Source organism: Phaenicophaeus curvirostris, chromosome 23 (genome assembly GCF_032191515.1).
Source record: "Phaenicophaeus curvirostris isolate KB17595 chromosome 23, BPBGC_Pcur_1.0, whole genome shotgun sequence".
Taxonomy (NCBI): domain Eukaryota; kingdom Metazoa; phylum Chordata; class Aves; order Cuculiformes; family Cuculidae; genus Phaenicophaeus; species Phaenicophaeus curvirostris.
In genome coordinates this window covers 501,492-521,744 of record NC_091414.1, presented here as the reverse complement: position 1 = coordinate 521,744, position 20,253 = coordinate 501,492, and the positions used below count along the sequence as shown (strand labels likewise).

General features: G+C 55.3%; 1 protein-coding gene across 29 annotated transcripts in view; it reads left to right on the top strand.

Moving 5' to 3' along the window:
• Window positions 1-20,253, top strand: part of MACF1 (microtubule actin crosslinking factor 1) — a 136,135-nt gene that overhangs the window by 42,411 nt on the left and 73,471 nt on the right. For all 29 annotated transcript variants that reach the window (XM_069875076.1, XM_069875053.1, XM_069875063.1 and 26 more), the window contains 30 exons: window positions 1,478-1,644; window positions 2,546-2,658; window positions 2,747-2,853; window positions 3,308-3,427; window positions 3,533-3,628; window positions 3,884-4,011; window positions 4,106-4,199; window positions 4,927-5,081; window positions 5,207-5,483; window positions 5,944-6,072; window positions 6,344-6,421; window positions 6,561-6,722; window positions 7,292-7,396; window positions 7,975-8,070; window positions 8,426-8,551; window positions 10,715-10,867; window positions 11,340-11,494; window positions 11,861-11,987; window positions 12,430-12,613; window positions 13,227-13,396; window positions 13,677-13,855; window positions 14,068-14,206; window positions 14,668-14,861; window positions 15,037-15,199; window positions 15,513-15,596; window positions 15,707-15,814; window positions 16,438-16,536; window positions 16,673-16,825; window positions 16,918-17,006; window positions 17,450-17,585. In XM_069875076.1, the coding sequence (XP_069731177.1) occupies window positions 1,478-1,644; window positions 2,546-2,658; window positions 2,747-2,853; window positions 3,308-3,427; window positions 3,533-3,628; window positions 3,884-4,011; window positions 4,106-4,199; window positions 4,927-5,081; window positions 5,207-5,483; window positions 5,944-6,072; window positions 6,344-6,421; window positions 6,561-6,722; window positions 7,292-7,396; window positions 7,975-8,070; window positions 8,426-8,551; window positions 10,715-10,867; window positions 11,340-11,494; window positions 11,861-11,987; window positions 12,430-12,613; window positions 13,227-13,396; window positions 13,677-13,855; window positions 14,068-14,206; window positions 14,668-14,861; window positions 15,037-15,199; window positions 15,513-15,596; window positions 15,707-15,814; window positions 16,438-16,536; window positions 16,673-16,825; window positions 16,918-17,006; window positions 17,450-17,585 (4,086 nt within the window). The remainder of the gene's footprint in view (window positions 1-1,477; window positions 1,645-2,545; window positions 2,659-2,746; window positions 2,854-3,307; window positions 3,428-3,532; window positions 3,629-3,883; window positions 4,012-4,105; window positions 4,200-4,926; window positions 5,082-5,206; window positions 5,484-5,943; window positions 6,073-6,343; window positions 6,422-6,560; window positions 6,723-7,291; window positions 7,397-7,974; window positions 8,071-8,425; window positions 8,552-10,714; window positions 10,868-11,339; window positions 11,495-11,860; window positions 11,988-12,429; window positions 12,614-13,226; window positions 13,397-13,676; window positions 13,856-14,067; window positions 14,207-14,667; window positions 14,862-15,036; window positions 15,200-15,512; window positions 15,597-15,706; window positions 15,815-16,437; window positions 16,537-16,672; window positions 16,826-16,917; window positions 17,007-17,449; window positions 17,586-20,253) is intronic.

Here is a 20,253-nt window from a genome sequence, read left to right as displayed (position 1 = left end):
GCGCGCGGTGCTGGGCCTCGCAGCATCACGGCTCTCGCTGCAGGTCCCTGCCTCTGCCCGCAAAGGGGGCTCTGGCAGCTGGGACCGAGGCGATGCCAGCACCCAGACGGTGTATTCTGCGGGGAATAAAGCCACCAGCTGTTCTCAGGGCTGTGGGTAGGGCTGGGTCCTGGTGCACCTCTCCCTGCAGCACTGCAAGGAGGAATCCAGCGAGCAAAGAGCCTGCGCTGCCTGTCCACAGGCGCCCCGGAAAATACCAGCGGGTAGCACCCTCCCCTTTGTCTGCCCCTTAATTAAGGGGAGGTGACTGTTCTAATTGGGGAGCTGGGTGGGGTGAGTGAGGAGGAAGCCTTGCCAATCAGCAATGTGCTGGCTTGCAGAGACACGCGTGTTCTGTCACGTGTGAGTCTGGGATTCGCAGCCTCCCCGTGTCTGTCTGAGGGGTCTGTGCCTGCCAGTCTCTTTTGCTGGGGAATTGGGTCAGGCACCTCTGCCAGCATCCCCTGCACCCACCTCGCCTGGCCACAGCCTTCTTCCCATGCTTCCCTTGCCCCCAGGATGGAGCAGGCAGGCCCTGCTTCAAGCAGCTCTGCTGGCTGGTGGTCAGGGAGGCTGCTCTGCCCCCTGCATCCTCTCCAGCAGCACCTCTGAGCACTGTTTCCCGCTTCTGCAGCTGGTGTTTTTACAACAACTTGATGATCTGTGTGGAGCACCCCCTGCCATGCCAGCATCCCAGCGATGGGATCCTCCTGGGCGCTCCCTCGCCATCCAGCCGAGGGTATTGCTGGACGGGGCCGATCCTGTGTGAGCCCCGGGTGTCTGAGGGTTCTGAGGCTCCTCGGGGTGGTGCCGGGTGTGAGCGGGTTTGCACAGGAGGGTGTGCAGACATTGCTGTGTGCACAGCGTGTTCGGGGCCGAGAAGGGGAGAATGGGCCTGCCTGGGCCCACGTCTCACCAGGCATTGCGTTCCTGGGGAGGTGCACCCCGAACCCTGGCTAGGGGGACGGTGGGATGTGCCGCGGGCTGCCGGCTGCCCAGCGCTGCTCTCTGCACACTCAGAGCACATGGGGTGCAGCCGATGCCGAGAGCAGAGCCAGGGTGGAGGATCGGCTCTGGAAGCTGGTGCTGGTGCTGGTGGGAAGCAAGGTCTGGCAGTGGTAGCTCCTGTGCCACCTGTGCTGCGCAGTGAGACCCTGTGACATGGGATCGCAAGCAGCTGTGCCCCCCTCGCCTGCCCCAATCTCCCCTCTGCCCAAACCAAACCATACCTCGGCCCCCACTGCTCTCCAGCAGGTCCAGAGGCCCCTTCCCCAGTCTCTGGTGGTTGTGGGATCTGCTCTTCCCCAGGGTGACCAGAAGTTTCCTCCTGCCCTTTCTGGTCACTTCTGGGTCTCAGGACAGTTCACAAAAACTGGATGAGTCTGATGGAGCCTTTTTCACTCCCACATCGCCCCATGGTTGTGCCGCTTCCTTACAGATCTCTGACATCTACATCAGTGGGGAGTCGGGGGATATGTCAGCCAAGGAGAAGCTTCTGCTGTGGACACAGAAGGTGACGGCGGGTTACATTGGCGTGAAGTGCACCAACTTCTCATCGTGTTGGAGCGATGGGAAGATGTTCAACGCGCTCATCCACAGATACAGGTAGGCAGGAAGGAGCAGCATCTTCTGAGAGGGAGGGAAGGCCAGGGCTCCCTGCTGCAGTTGGGGATGGTCTGAAGTCCTTGCAGATGTGGGTGAGGCTTGCAGGGAGCAATGTCTCTTCTACCTGGAAATCATCGCTCTGCCAGGTAGCCGGGGATGGATGCTTGGAAAGAGCAACAAATCCTTCAGGTTGCAAGCAAAAGCATCTTGAGTGAGGCTGGGAGAGAGGCAAAAGAGCACAGTACAGCTGTGAGAGCCTAAAGGAAACCAGCAAAGACCCCGTGAGAAAGCATCTCCTGGTAGCTGGAAATAGCACTGCCTTCCCGCACTGCTCTGTGCCAGCTCGTGGCTGGGAGGAGCATGCAGGGAAGGACACGCAAGGTTCCGGCAGGCAGGAGATGGAGTGCGTGCTGGGCAGCAGGCTCCTGGTGCACTGAGGGTTTTCCCAGCTCTACTGTGCTCATTTCTACTTTGCCTGGGCTGTGGATTGCTGATGTTCTGTTCCCTGCACAGGGCTGGCAGCACTGCTCCTGCTGCCCCACCTCCCCTCTGCTGCGGGCAAAGGGCTCTGCCCGCTCCTCTGGAGAGCTGCCACCACCCCGCCTTGGGGCTGCTTTGTGCTTCTCCTTCCAGGCAGGCCGGGCAGTCCCAGCCAGGCACACCAGGTGCAGAGCGGGTGCCAGAGAGGGCAGGTCCCAGAGCAGCACAAGAGGCTTTTCTTTACAGCCTGAACATTCCCTTCCCAAAGGGCATGAGCTGGGGAGGTGCTGCAGCCCAGGTGCCCTCGGAGAGCCCCCAGCCTGGGACAAGGGACCAGGGAGCTGCAGTGGTGCCTGTCTGGGAAGTTCTGCCCTGGCACCTTGGGCTGTTGCCACTGTTGTGACTGGTGTGTGTCTCGCAGGCCGGATCTGGTGGACATGGAGAGGGTGCAGATCCAGAGTAACCGGGAGAACCTGGAGCAGGCCTTTGAGATCGCTGAGCGGCTGGGAGTCACGCGGTTGCTGGATGCCGAAGGTGGGTGACCAGGAGAAGCAGCTGGTGTGGGGAGATGCCGACCTCTCCGCCCATTCCCATCTCTCACTTTCTGCTTCCCCCTTGTCAGACGTGGATGTCCCCTCTCCGGATGAGAAATCTGTGATAACTTACGTGTCTTCAATCTACGATGCCTTTCCCAAAGTCCCCGAGGGAGGAGAAGGGATCAGCGCTATTGTAAGCATTGCTGTGGGTCTGGAGGCTGGGATGGCAATTTGAGAGACAGTTGGTTGTTGCAGGGAGGGTTTGGAGGTTCCCTACCTGCCGTAGCTGATGGCTGATGGGTGGAAGAGGCTCAGGGGGAGGAAGGAGCTTCCCCTTTAGCACGTCTGCCCTGTGCGCCTATAGGACTGCGGCATCCTCCACGCTCTGCAGGTTCTGTCATGGGTTTTGAGCTATTGGGAAAGCTGAGCTCACTTCCAGGGGGTAGCTTGCAAAAAGAAGGATTCTTCTCCTTGCTGTATCTAAGGTGGCACCGCAGCAGGGAGGCACAAGCGAATGATCCACCCCATAACTGTGATTGTGGCACCTTGGTTCCCTCCATGCTCTGCTTGGCGGGGCTGGGCTCTGCCTCTCCCTGACAGAGACCAGCCCACCAGCAGTGCTCTGCAAGGGTGCTCTTGCTCCACAGGAAGTGGATTCGAGGTGGCTGGAGTACCAGAGCCGCGTGGAGTCCCTCATCTCGTGGATCAAGCAGCACACGATACTCATGTCAGATAAATCCTTCCCCCAGAACCCTGTAGAGCTAAAGGTAGGTTCTGGAGTAGGTCCGTCCACGGTGTCCCGTGTGCCCGATGCCACGGGCTGGGTGGTGGCATTCCCCAAAGGGGTTTCTCATGAGTCTTTCTCACCCCAGGCACTTTATAACCAGTACATACACTTCAAAGAAACTGAAATCCCGGCAAAGGAGCAGGAAAAAGGAAGGATAGAGGAGCTCTACAAACTGTTAGAGGTAAGTGTCATCGTGGCTACCCGGAGGCTTGTAGGTGGGAGTACTGTGCTTTTAGCAAGACTAAAGTGTGCTCGGTTCAGGTTTATTTTGGAATGGTGAAGTGGAAATAACCCTCAGGGTAAATGAAGCAGCAGGCAGTGCGCTGCGGGCGCAGAGGCAGTTGTTGCCTTACAGCCCCACATTGCTTGCTGTAGTTTCTCTCTAGCCAGCTGGAGAGGGAGGTGGGAAATGCCATTCTGCTGATGTTTTCCCCAGGTATGGATTGAATTTGGGCGCATCAAGTTGCCCCAGGGGTACCACCCCAACGACGTGGAGGAGGAGTGGGGCAAGCTCATCATAGAGATGCTGGAGCGCGAGAAGCTTCTGCGGCCGGCGGTGGAGAGGTGGGAGCTCTGCCCGCGGGGATGGCCCCTGCTCCCCTGGCCGGAGGGCCGTCCCCAAGCCCCTCTCACATTCTCTTCCTCTCTGTCCTCGCAGGCTGGAATTGCTGCTACAAATCGCTAACAAAATCCAGAATGGTGCTCTGAACTGTGAGGAGAAGCTCACCCTCGCCAAGAACACGCTGCAGGCTGTGAGTGCACCGGGCATTCTTCCCTCTCCTAATTTTTTGCAGTTTTATTGTTCTCCTGCCTCTTCTTTTACACCCAGCTGTCCCTCATCTGTGTGGGCAGGGGGCTTTCTCGGACAGCTTTCCTGTCTCTTCTGACGCTAAGGAGTGGTGATGGATCCCTGGGGTCTGTGGCATGAGGACCCTGGGGACAAGGGAACAGCCTTGCCGTGCAGCCGGCTGCCTCAGGGCACACTGGGCACCCGCAGAGGCGCTGTCTTGGAGGAGAACTGCAGCTCTGGGAAAGCTTGTCATATAGTGAGGCTTGCAAACCCCAACAACCTGTTTTGTTTGTCTAAAAGACTGGCAGGAAAGACTCAGCTGCAGACTAGAGCTGCCTGGGCAAGGACTGCATTTCTTCCAGAACAAAACACCCCTCCTTAGACAGAAGTGTAAGGGTTGGGAACTAGATTAAATACAAGCAAGACATGAGGTGCATGTCTAAGTGACCAGCACTAACCACAGGAGCTGCTTTGTCAGTAGAAGCTTTCAGTTCATCCTCAGGAGCTTTTTCAAAGGGGTCGTCCTGGATAGGGTGTGAGGGATGAGCTGATGTTTCTTCAGGCAGGTCAGGCTTGAGGATTAGAAGGTCTTTTTTGTTCTGAAAGTCAATGGGGGGCTGCCATACCGTTCTCTCTGCCCATGTGTCTGGTCTGAGGGGACCTGCCCTTATGCTCCTCTCTCCGTGCAGGATGCTGCTCACCTGGAGTCGGGCCAGCCGGTGCAGTACGAGTCCGATGTGGTCGTGTACCTGCAGGAGTGCGAGGGTCTCATCCGCCAGCTACAGGTGGATGTGCAGATCCTGCGGGATGAGAATTACTACCAGCTGGAGGAGCTGGCGTTCAGGTGAGAGGGGCTGTGTCTGAGATGGATGGAGAAGCATGGTCAGAGGCTGATGCCAAGGCCCGTCTGCTTGCTGCAAGGAAAGAGTGTGTGCAGCTTCTTACCCACATCCTTGCTTACTCCTCCAGGATCATGCGGCTGCAAGACGAGCTGGTGACGCTGAGACTGGAATGCACTAACCTGTACAGGAAAGGCCACTTCTCTACCCTGGAGCTGGTGCCCACTTCCACACTGAGCACAACACACTTGAAGGGCGAGTCCCTGACAAAAGGGCTGCACACCTCCTCTGCCTCCTGGTTCCGGAAGCCCATGACCAGGACAGAGCTGGTGGCCATCTCCTCTTCCGAAGATGAGGGCAACCTCCGGTTCGTGTATGAGCTGCTGGCATGGGTGGAGGAAATGCAGGTGAGTGGTGACTCCCTGCCTCCCCAGACTGGGCCAAGCTGCCTGCCTCCACCCCCACCGATGTGGGAAGCTGGGAAGCTGCTCTGGGCTGTTTCCTGCCTTTATCCATGAATGATTGCTTTGATGGCTCGTAGTATCTGGAGAGCACTGACACTTTTGTCTTGAGCTGGGTTTTCTCTTGTGTGCTCCTGCTGATCACGGGTGTCAGAAGAGCCTTTCAAAGCTGGAAGGAAATCTGTACCGATGCCCTCAGTCCTGTGGTCTTACATGGGTGCTAAGCTCTTGTAGGCTGTCCCAGAAATCATTCCATGTTGGAGCACTGGCTTAGAACCTGCCACCAGGACTGGCATGGTGCTCATTCCCTCATGAGTCACCTAGGAGGTTTCCTTGCCTTTATGTCCTTTTGAGATATGGTTCTGCAGATGGAGAGAGCTCACTTGGGCCTCTTGGCCTGTTTCAGATGAAGCTGGAGCGGGCAGAGTGGGGGACTGACCTGCCGAGCGTGGAAACCCAGCTGGAGACCCAGCGGCACATCCACACCAGCGTGGAGGATCTGGGCTCCAGCGTAAAGGAGGCCAGGATGTACGAGGTACGGTGGCACAGGCTGGGTGACACAGTGCATGGCACAACGTGTACGGGAAGGTGAGGGCATTGGGATGGGCTCTTGAGGGTACAGGAGGCAGAGGTATTTTTTGAGGATGGAACCTCAGAATTGACACTGGGCTGGCGCAAGAGGCTGCTACCCTGAGCTGTCCTCTCCACCTCCTCTTGCTCACATGGAGTCGGGGAGAAAGATTTGGAGGTGGAGGTTCAAGTGATGCCATCCTGTGTTGGTAACAGGAACATTTTTCATCCCTTAGGGTAAAATGTCTCAGAATTTCCGCACTAGCTACACGGAGACACTTGGCAAGCTGGAGACACAGTACTGCAAGCTGATGGTGAGTGGGCCTAGGGCGCAACCTGGGGAGCACAGCGTCCATCCCCACTCCTGAGCATCCCTGCTCTGAGGCTGCGGAGAGGGCAGGAAGCCCATTGCCTTGAGAGCAGGTGAGAAGAGTCACACTTCGTTGTGTTTAGGAAACCTCGAGCTTCCGGCTGAGGCATCTCCAGAGCCTGCACGGGTTTGTGTCTCGGGCCACGGCGGAGCTGATCTGGCTGAATGAGAAGGAGGAGGAGGAGCTGGCCTACGACTGGAGCGACAACAACCCCAACATTGCAGCCAAGAGAAACTACTTCTTGGTGAGTGACTCGAGGCAGGGTGGTGGGATGGGTGCTCACTTGGTTGCACTGCAGCTGCCTTTGATCTGCTGTGGGACCCTCAGCTGCCAACAGACCCAAGGTCACCAGGGGCTGAATGCTCCTTCCCAAGTCACTGAGCTTGTAGCTCATGGCTGCAGCCAATGAAAGGGCTCTCACTGGAGCAGAAAATGCAGAAAAGTGTTTCTTCAATTGAGTTTCAATCAAAAAGGAGTCAAATGATCGCTTTTTAGCAGTATTTGGAACTAAAGGTACCTTTAACTAGCAGGGGAAAAAGTCTATCTGAGCTGCAGAGGAAACCAGATCCCTCTTTAAAGCAGTGTACATAAATGTCTGTCTTTCTGCAATCACAGTCTGGAACTGGAGGAGTCCGTGTGCAGCTTCCTAGTATCTCTTCCCTCTGCCCCGTGTGTGGGGCAGCCTGGTGGGAGGTGTCTCTGATGCTCCCATGAGCCGTGCTGGGTTCCCTGGGACCTGCCGGTACTTTCTGCAGTGCTTCTGTGCTCTATTAGTATCATGAGATCTGGACTTTGCTTGTGGACTTCATGCAGGAGCTGACGGCAGAGCTAGAGGAGAAGCAGGACATCTTCTGCTCCCTCCAAGACACAGCCGAGCTGCTGTCCCTGGAGAACCACCCGGCCAAGCAAACCGTAGAGGTGAGTGAGCATGTGAAGGAGCCAGGGGAGCCTGAGAATTGGCTAGCAGTCAATCTTCTCGCGTGGCACTGGGGAACTGACTGTCCCAGCCCACGGTGCCCTTAACGGCCAGGCAAAGCTGACCAGGGTGGGAGAACATCCATGCAGGAATAGAGCAGCTGAGAAGTGCAGGGGGAAGCTCAAGGCTGATCCCAACAATCCTCCCCTTCAGTCGAGTCACAGATACACTTGTATAGAGCATGAGCCTTTGTGGCAGCGAGGTGATGCAGAGAATGGCCTCGGCTCTCCTGGAGTCATCCAGGCTTCCAGAAAAACCATGGTGGTGAAGGAAGGGCTGCGGGGACGTGTTTCTCCCTGGGGTTTCTCTCTGGGGTGGGAGAAAGCAAACCAGTGCCTGCTGGAGTCCTTGGCATCACCCGTCCAGGGTCTGCTGTCTCCTGCTCTTCCTGCCTGTGTCCTGGCTGCAGCCGGATCTTGCCCATGTCTGTGCATCCCGCGGGCTGTGGCTGTGACCTTCCCCTGACCCTGCTGGCTGGTGAATGCTCGTTGCTCATCGCCGTTCGGTGCGTGTGTTTCAGGCCTACAGTGCTGCCGTGCAGACTCAGTGGCAGTGGATTAAGCAGCTCTGCCTGTGTGTGGAACAGCACGTGAAGGAAAACGCTGCCTATTTCCAGGTATGTGGAAGGGGTGGCTCCAATTCCCCTGCTCTCCAACCACTGTGTCCCGCTGCGCCCTTCAGGGGACAGCGATGGGGGGACTTGTGGTGCTCATGGGGGCTGCTTTCTCCTGAATCATCTCTTTCTCCTGAAACATCTCTTTCTTTTGAATCTTCTCTTTCTCCTTAACTGCTCTCAGGATGTCTCGCTAAGGCAAAAGGGATCAACTCCCGTGGGATGATCCCTGCTCTTGCAGCCCTATGGCCCAAACAGCGCTGGGAGCTGGGGCTGCGATGCTGGGGTGGGTGCTCGTGGTACTGCTGCCGGCCCGGTGGTCCTGTGCGGGTTTCCCTGACCCTCTGTGCCCTTGCAGTTCTTCAGCGATGCCCGGGAGTCAGAGACGTACCTGCGCAACCTGCAGGACTCCATCAAAAGGAAGTATTCCTGTGACCATAACACGAGCCTGACGCGGCTGGAGGACCTGCTCCAGGACTCCATGGTGGGTTCTCCGACATCCCGGCCACCCTGGGCGAGCAATGAGTGGTCTTGCTGTGGTCCAGCAGCGTTGCTTGAGGCACCTCTTGCTTCTCAAAGAAAATGGGGCTCGTTTTATTCCAACAGCAATGCTGTTTTGTGTGGCATGGTTTGTTTCCCCATCTTGGTCAATGCTGTGCTTTTTGTTGGAGCTGCTGCATGCGTTCGTACATGGCCACGGGGCGTAGGCTGTAACACTGCTGATAGGGCTGCTCTTATTTAGAGGCTTTGGCCAGCATCTTTCTTTGCCCTTGGCATGAGGAGCAGGCAGCGTGTGCTGTCTGTGCAAGCCCGTAGCTTCAGATATGGAAAGGTAAAACATGTGAGCTGGTTATTCCCCATCGGTGCCCATCGTGCCATCCTGGTCTGCCTGGAGCTGGTCGTGTTCTGCTGATGTTGTGCAGAGCCTATAGGATGCTTCTCTTTCTGCTTTTGAGCTGGTGCTCGCTAGGAGCGCAGTGGGATGCGGAGAACCACGTGCTCTTTATCCAGACCAAATCCGCCGTTAATCCCTCGCACTGTGCCAGTGGGGGGAGAGCCAGGGCAGCCTAGGGGGGTGCGGGGATGGGGGCTCAAGGGCTCAGCAGCGCTGATCTCCAGACACATGGCCTGGTTTGGCTGCGGCACAGCAGTGAGCAACTGATGGGCAACCTTGCAGTGATCTCATCTGAATTGGCCTGAAAAAAATAACCTAAAAGCAAACACCAAGGAGCCAAGTGTTGGGTGGTGGGAATCCAGTGCCCGGGGCGGGATCTGGGCTGTGGGTTAATGGCTGTGGAAGTGCCAGGAGGTGACATTTGAGTGTGTGGAGCTTTGGCTTTACTCTTAGTGCACACCAGTGTTCTCCAGCGTGTTCCCAGTGAAATTGGGGTACTGGTACTGGGGTTTGTGATGGGCGCATTGGCTGGGCTAGGGCTCGCCAACCTTTCTCCTGGAGGCCTGGGTGGTCTCATCCTTTCTGTCATGGTCTCGGGGTTGTCCTGGTCCATCCTCCAGTGCCACCACGATGCAGAGCAACTGGCTGGCTGCTGGGGCCTGTATGAGCGAGCGCTCTAACAGCAGAAGTCGGGCAGATGCCATCCGGGGCGGGAGAGGCTCGTCCGGGCAGCTGGAAAGCGGCCACCATCTCAGGACCGGGGCAGCTGTCCTCAGCTCAGCTATATTCCTCTTTCGTACCTAATAAGTTAAAGTTGTATTTCTTCCAATCATGCTCCCTGGGACAGGCACAGGTAGTTTATTTAATCATTTCTTCTTTTCTTTTCTTTGCCGTTCAATGATCTCCGCTGTTGTTAGCGCACTGACTGACCACAAGAGAGCCAAGCATGAGGGAGAACAGTATTCTGGGATCATTTTTAAATTCATGCAGCCATAAGGGACTGAGCTGCCAACAACCACACAAGCTGCTGATGTTGTGATCTGCACACGTCTCCATCGGTGCTGGAGGCTGTTTGGGGGCAGCTTTCCCACCAGTTCCCCAGGCTGTCACATCACCAAACCCAGCAGGGACGGGTGGGAATCAGTTATGCAGCATCTTCCTCCAGCCAGCAAATTCTGACCCAAACACGGAGATCTGTGCAGTCACAGCACCGCTCCCCCCTTCTCCTGAGATGTTTTATCCGCATAATTCATCCTATCCCCATTCCAGCCATTGGTTTAACCACGCCTTCATCTGTAGTTTTAGAAAAGGCAGCATGCTTCGTGGTCTCTCCTCCAGACAGCTAAATGTCCCCAGCTTTGGGCTGGAGCTTGTCCTGCTCTTGGCCCCTTACGTCTCCTGAGATGTTAATTTTGGTGTATGCTGTGTTCTTGTTTTTCCCTTTTGAAAGACAATGCTTTCTGGTCTGAGCAGCAGAGGAGCCAGAGGTCTGCATGTGGCTTTGCTGGGCAATGGGAGTAGCACTGGAGGGGTCCCACCCCAACTTGAAGCCTGTTCTCCCTTCCATCCCATCTCCTTACCCTTCTTACTATCCCATTAGGGCAGCAGGATCCTCCTGATGTGTTTGTTCAGCCCTTGAGATCCCGGCATAGCTGTCTCAGGCCAGCGTTGGGGTGGGGGTGCTGAGATGCCTGGGAGAGATCTCCTCTGCCCTGCTCTGAGCAAACCATCCTGCATCCTTCTTTCTGCCAGGACGAGAAGGAGCAGCTCATTCAGTCCAAGAGCTCTGTCGCCAGCCTAGTGGGACGGTCCAAAACCATTGTTCAGCTCCGGCCTCGGAACCCGGAGCACCTTGTGAAGAGCACGATCCCCATCAAGGCTGTATGTGACTATCGGCAGATCGAGGTGAGGGCTGGAACAGTGTCACTTGGAAAGGGAAGGTGGGGATGAGGCAGGATAGCAACACTCGTGATGGTGTAGAGTCACCTCCTGGGTGTCTCGCAATGAAAAGCAGGAATGGAGAGGGAGGACAGGAGGAGGGAAATAGCCTGAGTGTTTTTCCTGCAGCAGCTTTCCATGTCTCAGGTTTATTCTGAGCAGGAGCTGAAGTTCTTTTCCCGAAGGAGGGTGAGCTTCATCCATCTCAGTCAAACAAGCACATGGGTGGTAGCCAGCTCCATCTGACTTCCCCATCTCTTTCTCTCCAGACATGAGCGTGCTGCACTGCTTGGCACTGTTCCAGGCTTTTTCTTGATTAAAATACTTGTAGATCAATATCTGTGGGAGCTGGCCTTCCCCTGGGGGGCGAGCTGGCAGCAGGGGCAGGCATGCACAGCCCTGCCGCTGGGTTCTGATGGTGCTCTTGGTGCCGCTGCAGATCACCATCTGCAGGAATGACGAGTGCGTGCTGGAGGACAACTCCCAGAGGACCAAGTGGAAGGTGATCAGCCCCACGGGGAATGAGGCCATGGTGCCCTCTGTCTGCTTCCTGATCCCCCCGCCCAACAAAGAGGCCATCGAGATGGCCAACAGGTAACTTGGTGGCCTCCGCTGCTGGGGAGTCCCAGAAGTGCAATGACATGGAGACTGTGAGGGGTCTGGTGCCACGGGAGGGGGCAGATCTGGGGTGGGAATGGGAGAGGAGCTCGGGTGGAGGAGCAGAATTGGATGTCAGAGCTGTTCTGGGTCAAGGGAAGGAATTCCTCTGGTTGTACAGCTGTAAACTCCTTTGCAGCAAGTGCTATAGGAGCTTCCAAAAGATCCCCCCAGGGACCTCTGGCTCTGAACAGCAGCAGCAGCACTTGCTGCGGGCTGCCAGGCTGGGTTCGCTGGCTCAGCGGGAGGATGGCTGGTGGAGCAACATGGTCAGCGCTGATGGCTCTGCTCCTTCCATTGCAGGGTGGAACAGTTGTACCAGAAAGTGATGACTCTCTGGCACCAGCTCCACATGAACACCAAGAGCCTCATCTCCTGGAACTACCTGCGGAAGGACATAGCCCTGGTACAGAGCTTTAGCATGGAAAAGGTACGGAGGAACTTCCCTGCCTGGCTCCAGGGCTGTGTTGCTCACTGTCCAGGCCTCTTCCTGTGGCCGAGAAGGAAGGGAGGTGTTAATGGGAAGACCAGAGACTGCAAGGTTGGGGAAGTCAAGGGTCTGTGCACCTGGAACAGTGAGAAAACCTGAGCTTGGGAGTTCTGTGCAGAGTGGTTGTGGGTTTTTCCAATAAAAAGACTATCGGCAGAGCACTGCTGAGCAGTAACGAGCACAGAAGATTGTGGACTTGGTGTTCTGTTAGGGAATGTGCAAGGCTGGAGGGAGGCAGGAGGCTGAGACAGAGGAGCTTGTCTCTTTAAAGAGAAAACACTCCCATGGCACGTGGAGGTGATTAAGCTGAGAAGTGTGGCTTTAGGTGATGTTAGGAAGTTGTTCCCAGCAGTGTCTGGATGTGTTGCTTTTCCCCTTGCAGCTCAGATCCTTGGCACAAGGGGAGTGCCAGCAAGCCATGAAGAGCCTCCAGGCGCACTATGAGGACTTCCTGCAGGACAGCCGCGACTCGGAGCTCTTCTCGGTGTCCGACCGGCTGCGCTTGGAGGAGGAAGTGGAGTCTTCCAAGGAACACATCCGGCAGCTGCTGGAGTCCATGGAGAACGGTGAGCTTCAAAGGGCTGATGGATTAACCAGGAGCTGTTGGGACTCATAAACAAAGGATTTATGGGATGGCTTCACTTTCTTTTTTTTCTGAGCTCACTTGCTGATGGTGGGAACAGCTGCTCTCACTTCTCCATCCATTCAAGTGTTTGTCCTTTGTCCCATGGTGATTCTGCAGAGAGGGCTTGGATTGTCAGTGTCAGCTTATGAGCTGGGTCTTCTGTCCCCCAAGTTGTTGGAGATGGCTTCAGTCATAGGGATGCATTCTAAGCAAGGAGTTCTTCCTGCATTCAAACATGAAGAAAATAGATGTGGCAGTCACCGTGCCACTACGCAGAGCAGCAGGTGCTCCTGGCATGACACAGCAGGATCAAGTCCCACTAAGACTGGAGACTCCGGTTGCATCATTCAAGATGCCCTGTGGCTGGGCTCGTTCTCAGCTGCACTGGGATGCGATTATTTGATTAACTCATTTTCCATCTCAGCAGAGACCCTGGTGCCTCCATGTCAGCCTGATGCTGCGCTTGGCTCTGGGGCTCCTGGCAGGTCCCACTGTGGACAGACACTGGCCTGGGTTATTTGAGCTGCTGATTTGTATTTTTCTCTAACTCGCAGAAGACAAGGATGAGACCACTGCCAGGACGTATCTCTCCGAGCTGAAGAATATCCGTCTGCGCCTGGAGGATTGCGAGCAGAGGCTGGTGAACCGAATTCAGTCCCCAAGCAGCACCCGCACAGATGGTGACACTATCCAGGAAAACACCCTGCGCATTGCGGAGCAGGAGGTCAGTCCTGCTGCTGTGAGGTGTGGAGGGAAGTGAAGTGGGGGCTGCTGGCTTTAAGCATGTGCCGAAAATAGCTTTTAACTTCTCCAGGGTGAATGTGTGGGTGGTGGGTGTGTGACTGTGTAGGGTTTGAGGGGATCTTGCCGCACAGAAGGTAGCAGGAAACCTCTCCAGGTGGGCTTCCTGCTTCATTTCTTACCCGTCCCCTTTGCCAAGAGCAGTCCTGCTTTTTCTCCACCTGCTTGGGCTCTCCTTTAATTTCCTCCCCTTCCTCCCACAGCGCATGCAGGAGGACCTGCAGCGGCTGCAGTCAGACTTGCGGTTCATTTCTGAGAGATGCTACAGCTTCCTCGAGAAGGCACCCGCGGGCTCCAGCACCCCCCACCTGCGTTCTGAGCTGGACTTGGTGGTAAACAAGATGGACCAGATGTATGGGCTGTCTTCCATCTACCTGGACAAGTGAGTCGGGACGTGCTTCTCTTCCCAAATATCTTTTTGTACTTGCCCGACTCTGCTAACGACCATCCTCCTGGCCCTCTGATGCACCTTGCACTGGGCCCTAACTGAGCTCTGTCCCTCTGCAGCACATGGTGCAAATAGCCTTGCAATCCAAAGAGTTTTGGATGTCCCAGTTTTGGATGTCATTGTGCTGCCTCTGTTCAATTTCGCAGGTTGAAGACGGTTGATATTATTATCCGTAACACCCAAGGAGCAGAGTCCCTGGTGAAAGGCTTTGAGGTGAAGCTGAGCCAAGAGGAGGCAGTGCCCGCTGACCTGACAGCTATCCAGTCCCACAGAGCCGTGTTACAGGTTGGTGCCATTCACTTCCCAAGGTGGGCAGCATTTTGGTGTTGGTCAAGAAAGGTCCTTCACTTTTTCTGCTGAATTTGCACTGTATGGCATTTTTCTCACCTCGATGTAGCTGACGGGAGGATTTTGTGCTACTGATGTGATCCCTTATTGCTTTGGAAAGGAGCTGCTGTGGCTTCTGCTGTCTGTTGTAGAGCACATGCTGATGTGAGCATCTTAGCAGCTGCGTGTCCTGGTGCTGCAGGACAGAGGCTGAGCCAATCTGACTTGCTCCAAGCTGGGAATGCGATCCCCTCCATTTTGCATCTCTTGTAATCAGCCAGTTCTTCGCAGGTTAAGGAGAAAGGAGGGACAAACCTCTTCTCAGGCCTGTCAGCTCCAGGCAGGAGGGCATCTCTGACTTAACATCCCTTTTGCTTTCTGTGATGTTGAACCTGTGCTGTCTCTTGCTGATTTTACAGCAGTGGCTTGGAGAAGTGAAGGACAAGAGCTCTGTCTTCTCCACACTGGAGGAGGAGATGGCAAAGGCAAAGGCAGTGGGGGAGCAGCTGTTCCGTCTGAGACAGGAGCGCAGCATCGACCTCGAGCGCTACCAAGAGAAGGGAAGCCAGCTATGGGACCGCTGGCAGCGTGTCTGCACCCAGATTGAGACCCGGTGAGAAACCTCCTGCCTCCTTTCACAGGTTTACTTTCAGGCTTCAGCTGAGAGCTTGGATCAGGCTTGTTAGAGGCAATATTATTCCAGACAGGATTCCCGATGGTGTCTGGGGTATCCCTATAGCCTTCGGTGGCAATTACACCCTCCTGATGTATCCTGCTGCTTCTTTCAGCCACACGGAGCTGGAGAGCATCCAGGAGGTGCTGAGTGATTACCGGCAGTGCCACAGTGCCCTGATCCAGTGGATCGAGGAGATCACAGTCCAGCAGGAGCTGATGAAGCCTGGGCAGGCGGAGGACAGCCGGCTGCTGTCAGAGCAGCTGAGCCAGCAAACGGTACGACAGGACCTTCTGATGTCCTGATAGTGTGGTTGCTGCAGTCACCCTGTCTTTTCTTGTCTTCTACTAAAGTATTTTCACCTGTGGGCTTGAAAATATGAAGCACAGTGAGAGGAGAGGCTGCAGGCCTCAGCTGAGTGTCTGGGAAGTGGAGAATCTCTGCTTGGCATGAGCTGGAGATGAGGCCTTGCATAAAGTATTGAAGAGTATAAAGACTTTACCCAAAAAGCAAGAGATGGTGACTGAAATTCAGCATACTTCACCTGCACAGCCATCCTGACAACCATTTTTGCTTTGAATTTTGTTGAAGGCTTTGGCTGCAGAAATTGAGAAGAATCAAGCCAAACTGGACCAGTGTCAGAAATTCTCCCAGCAATACTCGGCTGCTGTCAAGGTACAGGGACCCCCTCCCACTCCCGGGTAAGGCTGGTGGGGCAGACATGGCCCCAGCACAGCCTGCATCTCTCATGCTGCATGTCTCTCCACCCATGGTCGTGTTTGCAGGACTACGAGCTGCAGCTCATGACGTACAGGGCATTCGTGGAGTCGCAGCAGAAGTCTCCCATGAAACGCCGGCGCATGCTCTCCTCCTCAGATGCCATCACGCAGGAGGTAGGATCACGGCTGCCTGCCTGCCCTCGCAAGGGAGAGATTGTGCAGGGGGTTCTTTGACACTGAGCAAACCACCGAGCAACCTCTCTGAATGAGCTCCTTTCTGCTGAACTCTCTTGTATACGTAAAGTCTCCACCCTCGCTGTTTTTTCCAATAGCCAGAGAGGATGGCTTAATGCCCTAAGCACCAGGTATGAAATCCTGGGAACCCCTGGGTCAAATCCAGCGGGGTCAGCTCAGCCCTTCAGCCTTGTGAGGTAAATAACCAGAGCGCCACGCAGTGTCACTGTGTGCGGGTCTTTGGGATGAGACCTGTAGGGACCTGAGGTCCTGTCTGCTCCGTGTGGATATTAAAGATCCCAGTAGCTCTCTTTGTAAGAGTTGAGCACCTACCCCACCCCAGTGTCTGTGATCGGAGTCCCCCCTGCGCTCCAGTGTTGTGCAGCATGCCGTGTGTGGCCAAACCCTCCCCGACAGGCTTGCTGCCTTTCATTGATGCCGTACCGGGTCTGCGAGTTCCCGAGCAAGAGATGGTGCATCCATGTCATGTAGTGTAGAGTACATCGCTTTAAATGTGCCACTCCTGACCGATGCACCCCATTTCTCCTTCTCTCCCTTCATAGTTCATGGATTTGCGAACTCGCTATACGGCTCTGGTAACGTTAACGACGCAGCACGTGAAGTACATCAGTGATGCTCTCCGGCGGCTGGAGGAGGAGGAGGTAAGGGTTGTACAGAGCTGAGCTCCATTCATTTCCTGATGCTCCCAAGGCTTGTGTTCAAGTTATGTCTCAGGCCTTTCCACCATTAGGAATCAGGGACCCCTTTGCCATGATTGTCTTCCTCCTCTGTTTGCAGAAAGTAGTGGAGGAGGAGAAACAGGAGCACGTTGACAAGGTGAAGGAGCTCCTGGGCTGGGCAGTGGGCTTGAAGCAGAGTGTGCAAGGCAAAGTGGCTTCTGCCGGGAGCAGAGAGCTGGGTGACATCGAGAAATCCATCTCAGAGCAGCAGGTAAGGCAGGGGCAGCCGTCGGGCAGTTTATTTGCCTTCTGCTCTTTTTCCATGTCTAAATCAAACTTCTTTCTTCCTTTTGTTTCCCACAGGCCCTGAATGAGGAGCTGGCTGCGAAGAAGGAGCAGGTCTCCGAGGCCATCAAAACTTCACAGATCTTTCTGGCAAAGCACAGCCACAAGTGAGTGTGGCCCCAGGAGGGGACAGGCAGGGGAGCAGCGGGGGGAGACAAGTCACCCGAGAGCCAGGGCTGGTGGGCTGGCGTCCCTGGGGTCCAGCACCCCAATCCCCTTGAAAATAGTGTTGAGCTGCATGTGAAAGTTGTCTCTTTTCTCATCTGCAACAAGAGCTATGAAATATGCAACCCATTTCTTCTGTTGGGGCAATACTGATGCCCTTTATTAGCAATCCAACCCCTTATATGTGGGGATTTGGTTGTTACCGTGCTTTGAGGAGAACCATTGCCCTTGCTGTTTTTAGCTGGGCTGAGCGTGGAGAAGGGCAGTGGGAAGGGGGACTCGTGGTGGGTTTGCTCTTTTCCTTCGCCAGAAGAATGTGTTCATTCTGCAGAACTGTGAGCTGTTTCGTGCAGTTTTTCTGAGAGATTTTCTCTTCCTCTCACAGGCTTTCCCATCCAGAGAAAGAGCAGATTTCTGCTCAGATTGGTGCTTTGAAGGAGACTTACCAGGCGCTTTGCAGTGACTCCACGGAGCAGCTCCAGCAGCTCCAGAGCCAGCTGGCTCAGGAGACAGAGCACAAGGTACTGGTCCATGCTAAGTCCTGTGGCTACACAGACACAGGGCGCTCCTCGAGGTGTCAAAAAGCTTTAGCTTGTGGCCACTAGCCACTCACAACCCATTGACTTTCTTACTTGCACGTGGTTGCCTTCCCTTCTCTTCTATCCATGCGTCACCCAAAGCATTCAAGCTGGGGTGGTCCCTGAAGGGCAGGCAGAAGCCGTTGACCTGCTGCCCTCCTGGTCCATGGGAGACTTGTCCTTTGCAACGGTTTTAATCAGAGCTTTGCCCTATGCACAAGGATCGGCTTGTTCAGAGGGCAGGCAAGGACGTAGATGGGCCTCTGTCCTGGAAGTGGTCCCCTTGGCCTGTCTGTGTCCCCTGACTGGCACTTGCACGCAGGTGTCAGGAGAAGGTGGGTTTCTGCAGAGGCGCGTTTGCCCCGTGGTCTCATTATCTCTGGGGCTGTTGGAGGTTTGTCTCGGCTGTTCCTGGATGAAGGTGCTGTCGCCAGTGGAAGGCAACAGTTCTGTCCAGGCCCTCAGCTGGCCTGGGAGACCTTCCCGGGCCCATAGATGAACCCATTCCCCGTTTGCATCCACCAGCGCTCCCACCAGTCTCCACCCTTGTTTCGCTGGGCAGGGAGGGCTGAAAGTGCATCCTTATTGCCTGTTCCTGGTGTGAGCTGTCTGCGGTGACCCAGAGACACCCGTGTACGTGTTCTATCAGTGTATATACATGTGTCGATGGATATATTTGTGTGTTTGCTTGCTGGCTCCCTGTACTCTGAAGCAACGGCCTGCTCCGATCTGGAAATGTGCCACAGGGTTTGGCTGCTGAGTCCGTGAGTGAAGCCCTGTTCAAGCTGCTCACTAGGAGAGGGTGGCAGGGCTGCTTGTTTGAAGTCTGCCTGCCCAGCTCTCACCTAAACATAGAGCATTTCTCTCCAAATTGGACTTTCTGGCATGTTTTAGATGTCTCTATGCAGTCAGCGCTCTGTGTCCCAAGGCCCTTTAGCCCTTGTGCCGGCAGCAGAAAGCTCACAGCGAGCAAACTGCCCTTTGGCTGCTGCTGAACCATTCTGGCTTTGCTGCTGCTCCCGCTGCTGCCACGAGAGCCACTGTGAGCAGGCGGCCCACGGAAAGGAGACTTTTTCCTTTCCTTTTTCCTCCCTCCAGAGCAGGAAAACGACTTGAGAGCAAAAGCCCTCTCCAAGGCTTGCCGGGCTGTCTTTGTACAGTGTGAACTCACTGCGGGGCTCAGGCTGGAACAGTTTTCACTCACGCTCTCGACAAAGCCCAGGAAACCAAACGAGAGATGGCAGCGGGTCCTTGCCGCCCGTGCCTGCCCCGAGATGGTCCCTGCGGCTCTTGTGTGGTGCAGTTGCTTCACTGTAGAGGGAGCATGAGGAACTTTTAACATTTGCTTGCTGGAAAGATCCGACTGTCAGAGAGAAGTTACAAAAGACAAAAATGCAGAGCAGAACGCGCTAAATTGAGCATGATGTGTCCCTGTACAGTTTGTGTTTCATGTCAACTGTTTTTAAGATTAACTGACATCCTTGCTTACAAGTTTAACTAACCCTCCGGGATTTAAACAACCCAAACACGCAAAGTGACAGAGGACGACCCGTGTGGGGGGTTCTTTTTGCAAACAAACCAGTCGCATGCTGGACGCTAACACCAAGCTTTACACTGTGTGTGATACGGCTGAACTGCTCCATAAGGCTCTGTCTTTAACTGCTCAAGGCACACCCTGCGACTCGGGTAAGTAAAAGCCTTTTACCCCACTTCCCTCCCATCTCCTTTTTTCACCTTTCTCTTTTCCCCTTCCTCTTCTCTGTCCTTCCATGGCTTGTTCATCTCCCAACGTGCATGCCTGAGCCTGGCGATGGTGGTGGAGAGCTTAGGCTTTTCCAGCAGGTTGCCCCCACTACGGCAGCAGGGGAATGCGAACCAGGCTGGTGGAGGCCGTGTCCTCCGCTGTGCTGCAACCGAGCTGAGCCACCAGCACAACTTCCCCCAGCGCCGATGCTGGTGGACTCACCAACAAAGAAAATCCTAGGGCTCTTGGGGAGGCAAAAGGAATCATTCCACAATCCAGATTCCGTCCTCCCTATCCCCATACGAATCTTTCAGTACTTGGGCCAACCTCATACCTAATCTGTGGGATTGGGAGAAGGCCAAATGCCCAAAGAGCCACAGCTCTTCATCATCTTAATTATTGCCCTCCCTTTGAGGATACTAGCAAGAAGAGACACCTCCCCGACCCCGCTAAACACCAGCATAGATGGTCTGTTCCCAGTCTGGTGCTGTGTCCATGCTGGGACCTCCAGCTCCTTACGTTGCTCCCCTTGCCCTGTCTGCAGAGTGCGGCTCCTTCGAGGCGCTGGAGGAGGCAGAGCGGGCACTGGTGCTTGTGCCGGGGGAGCTGCCCTGCATGCAGAGCTCCTGCCCTAGCGCATGGCCGGTCTGCGTGGCGGGGAGGCTGCTCCGTGGCACAGGCGTCTGCAGTGACCCTCAGCTGTCCTGGCACTGGACATCTGCCCGGGAGGTGCAGGATTTAAGCATGGCGAGAGTCAGGGTGGAAACTGTGCTGGGAGGGGTTCTGAGGTGCCCACGAGGGGACATTTCGGGGGGGTTTTTCTCCTCGGAGTCCACAGGGGGATTTGTATGGAGTTGTTCAATGGCT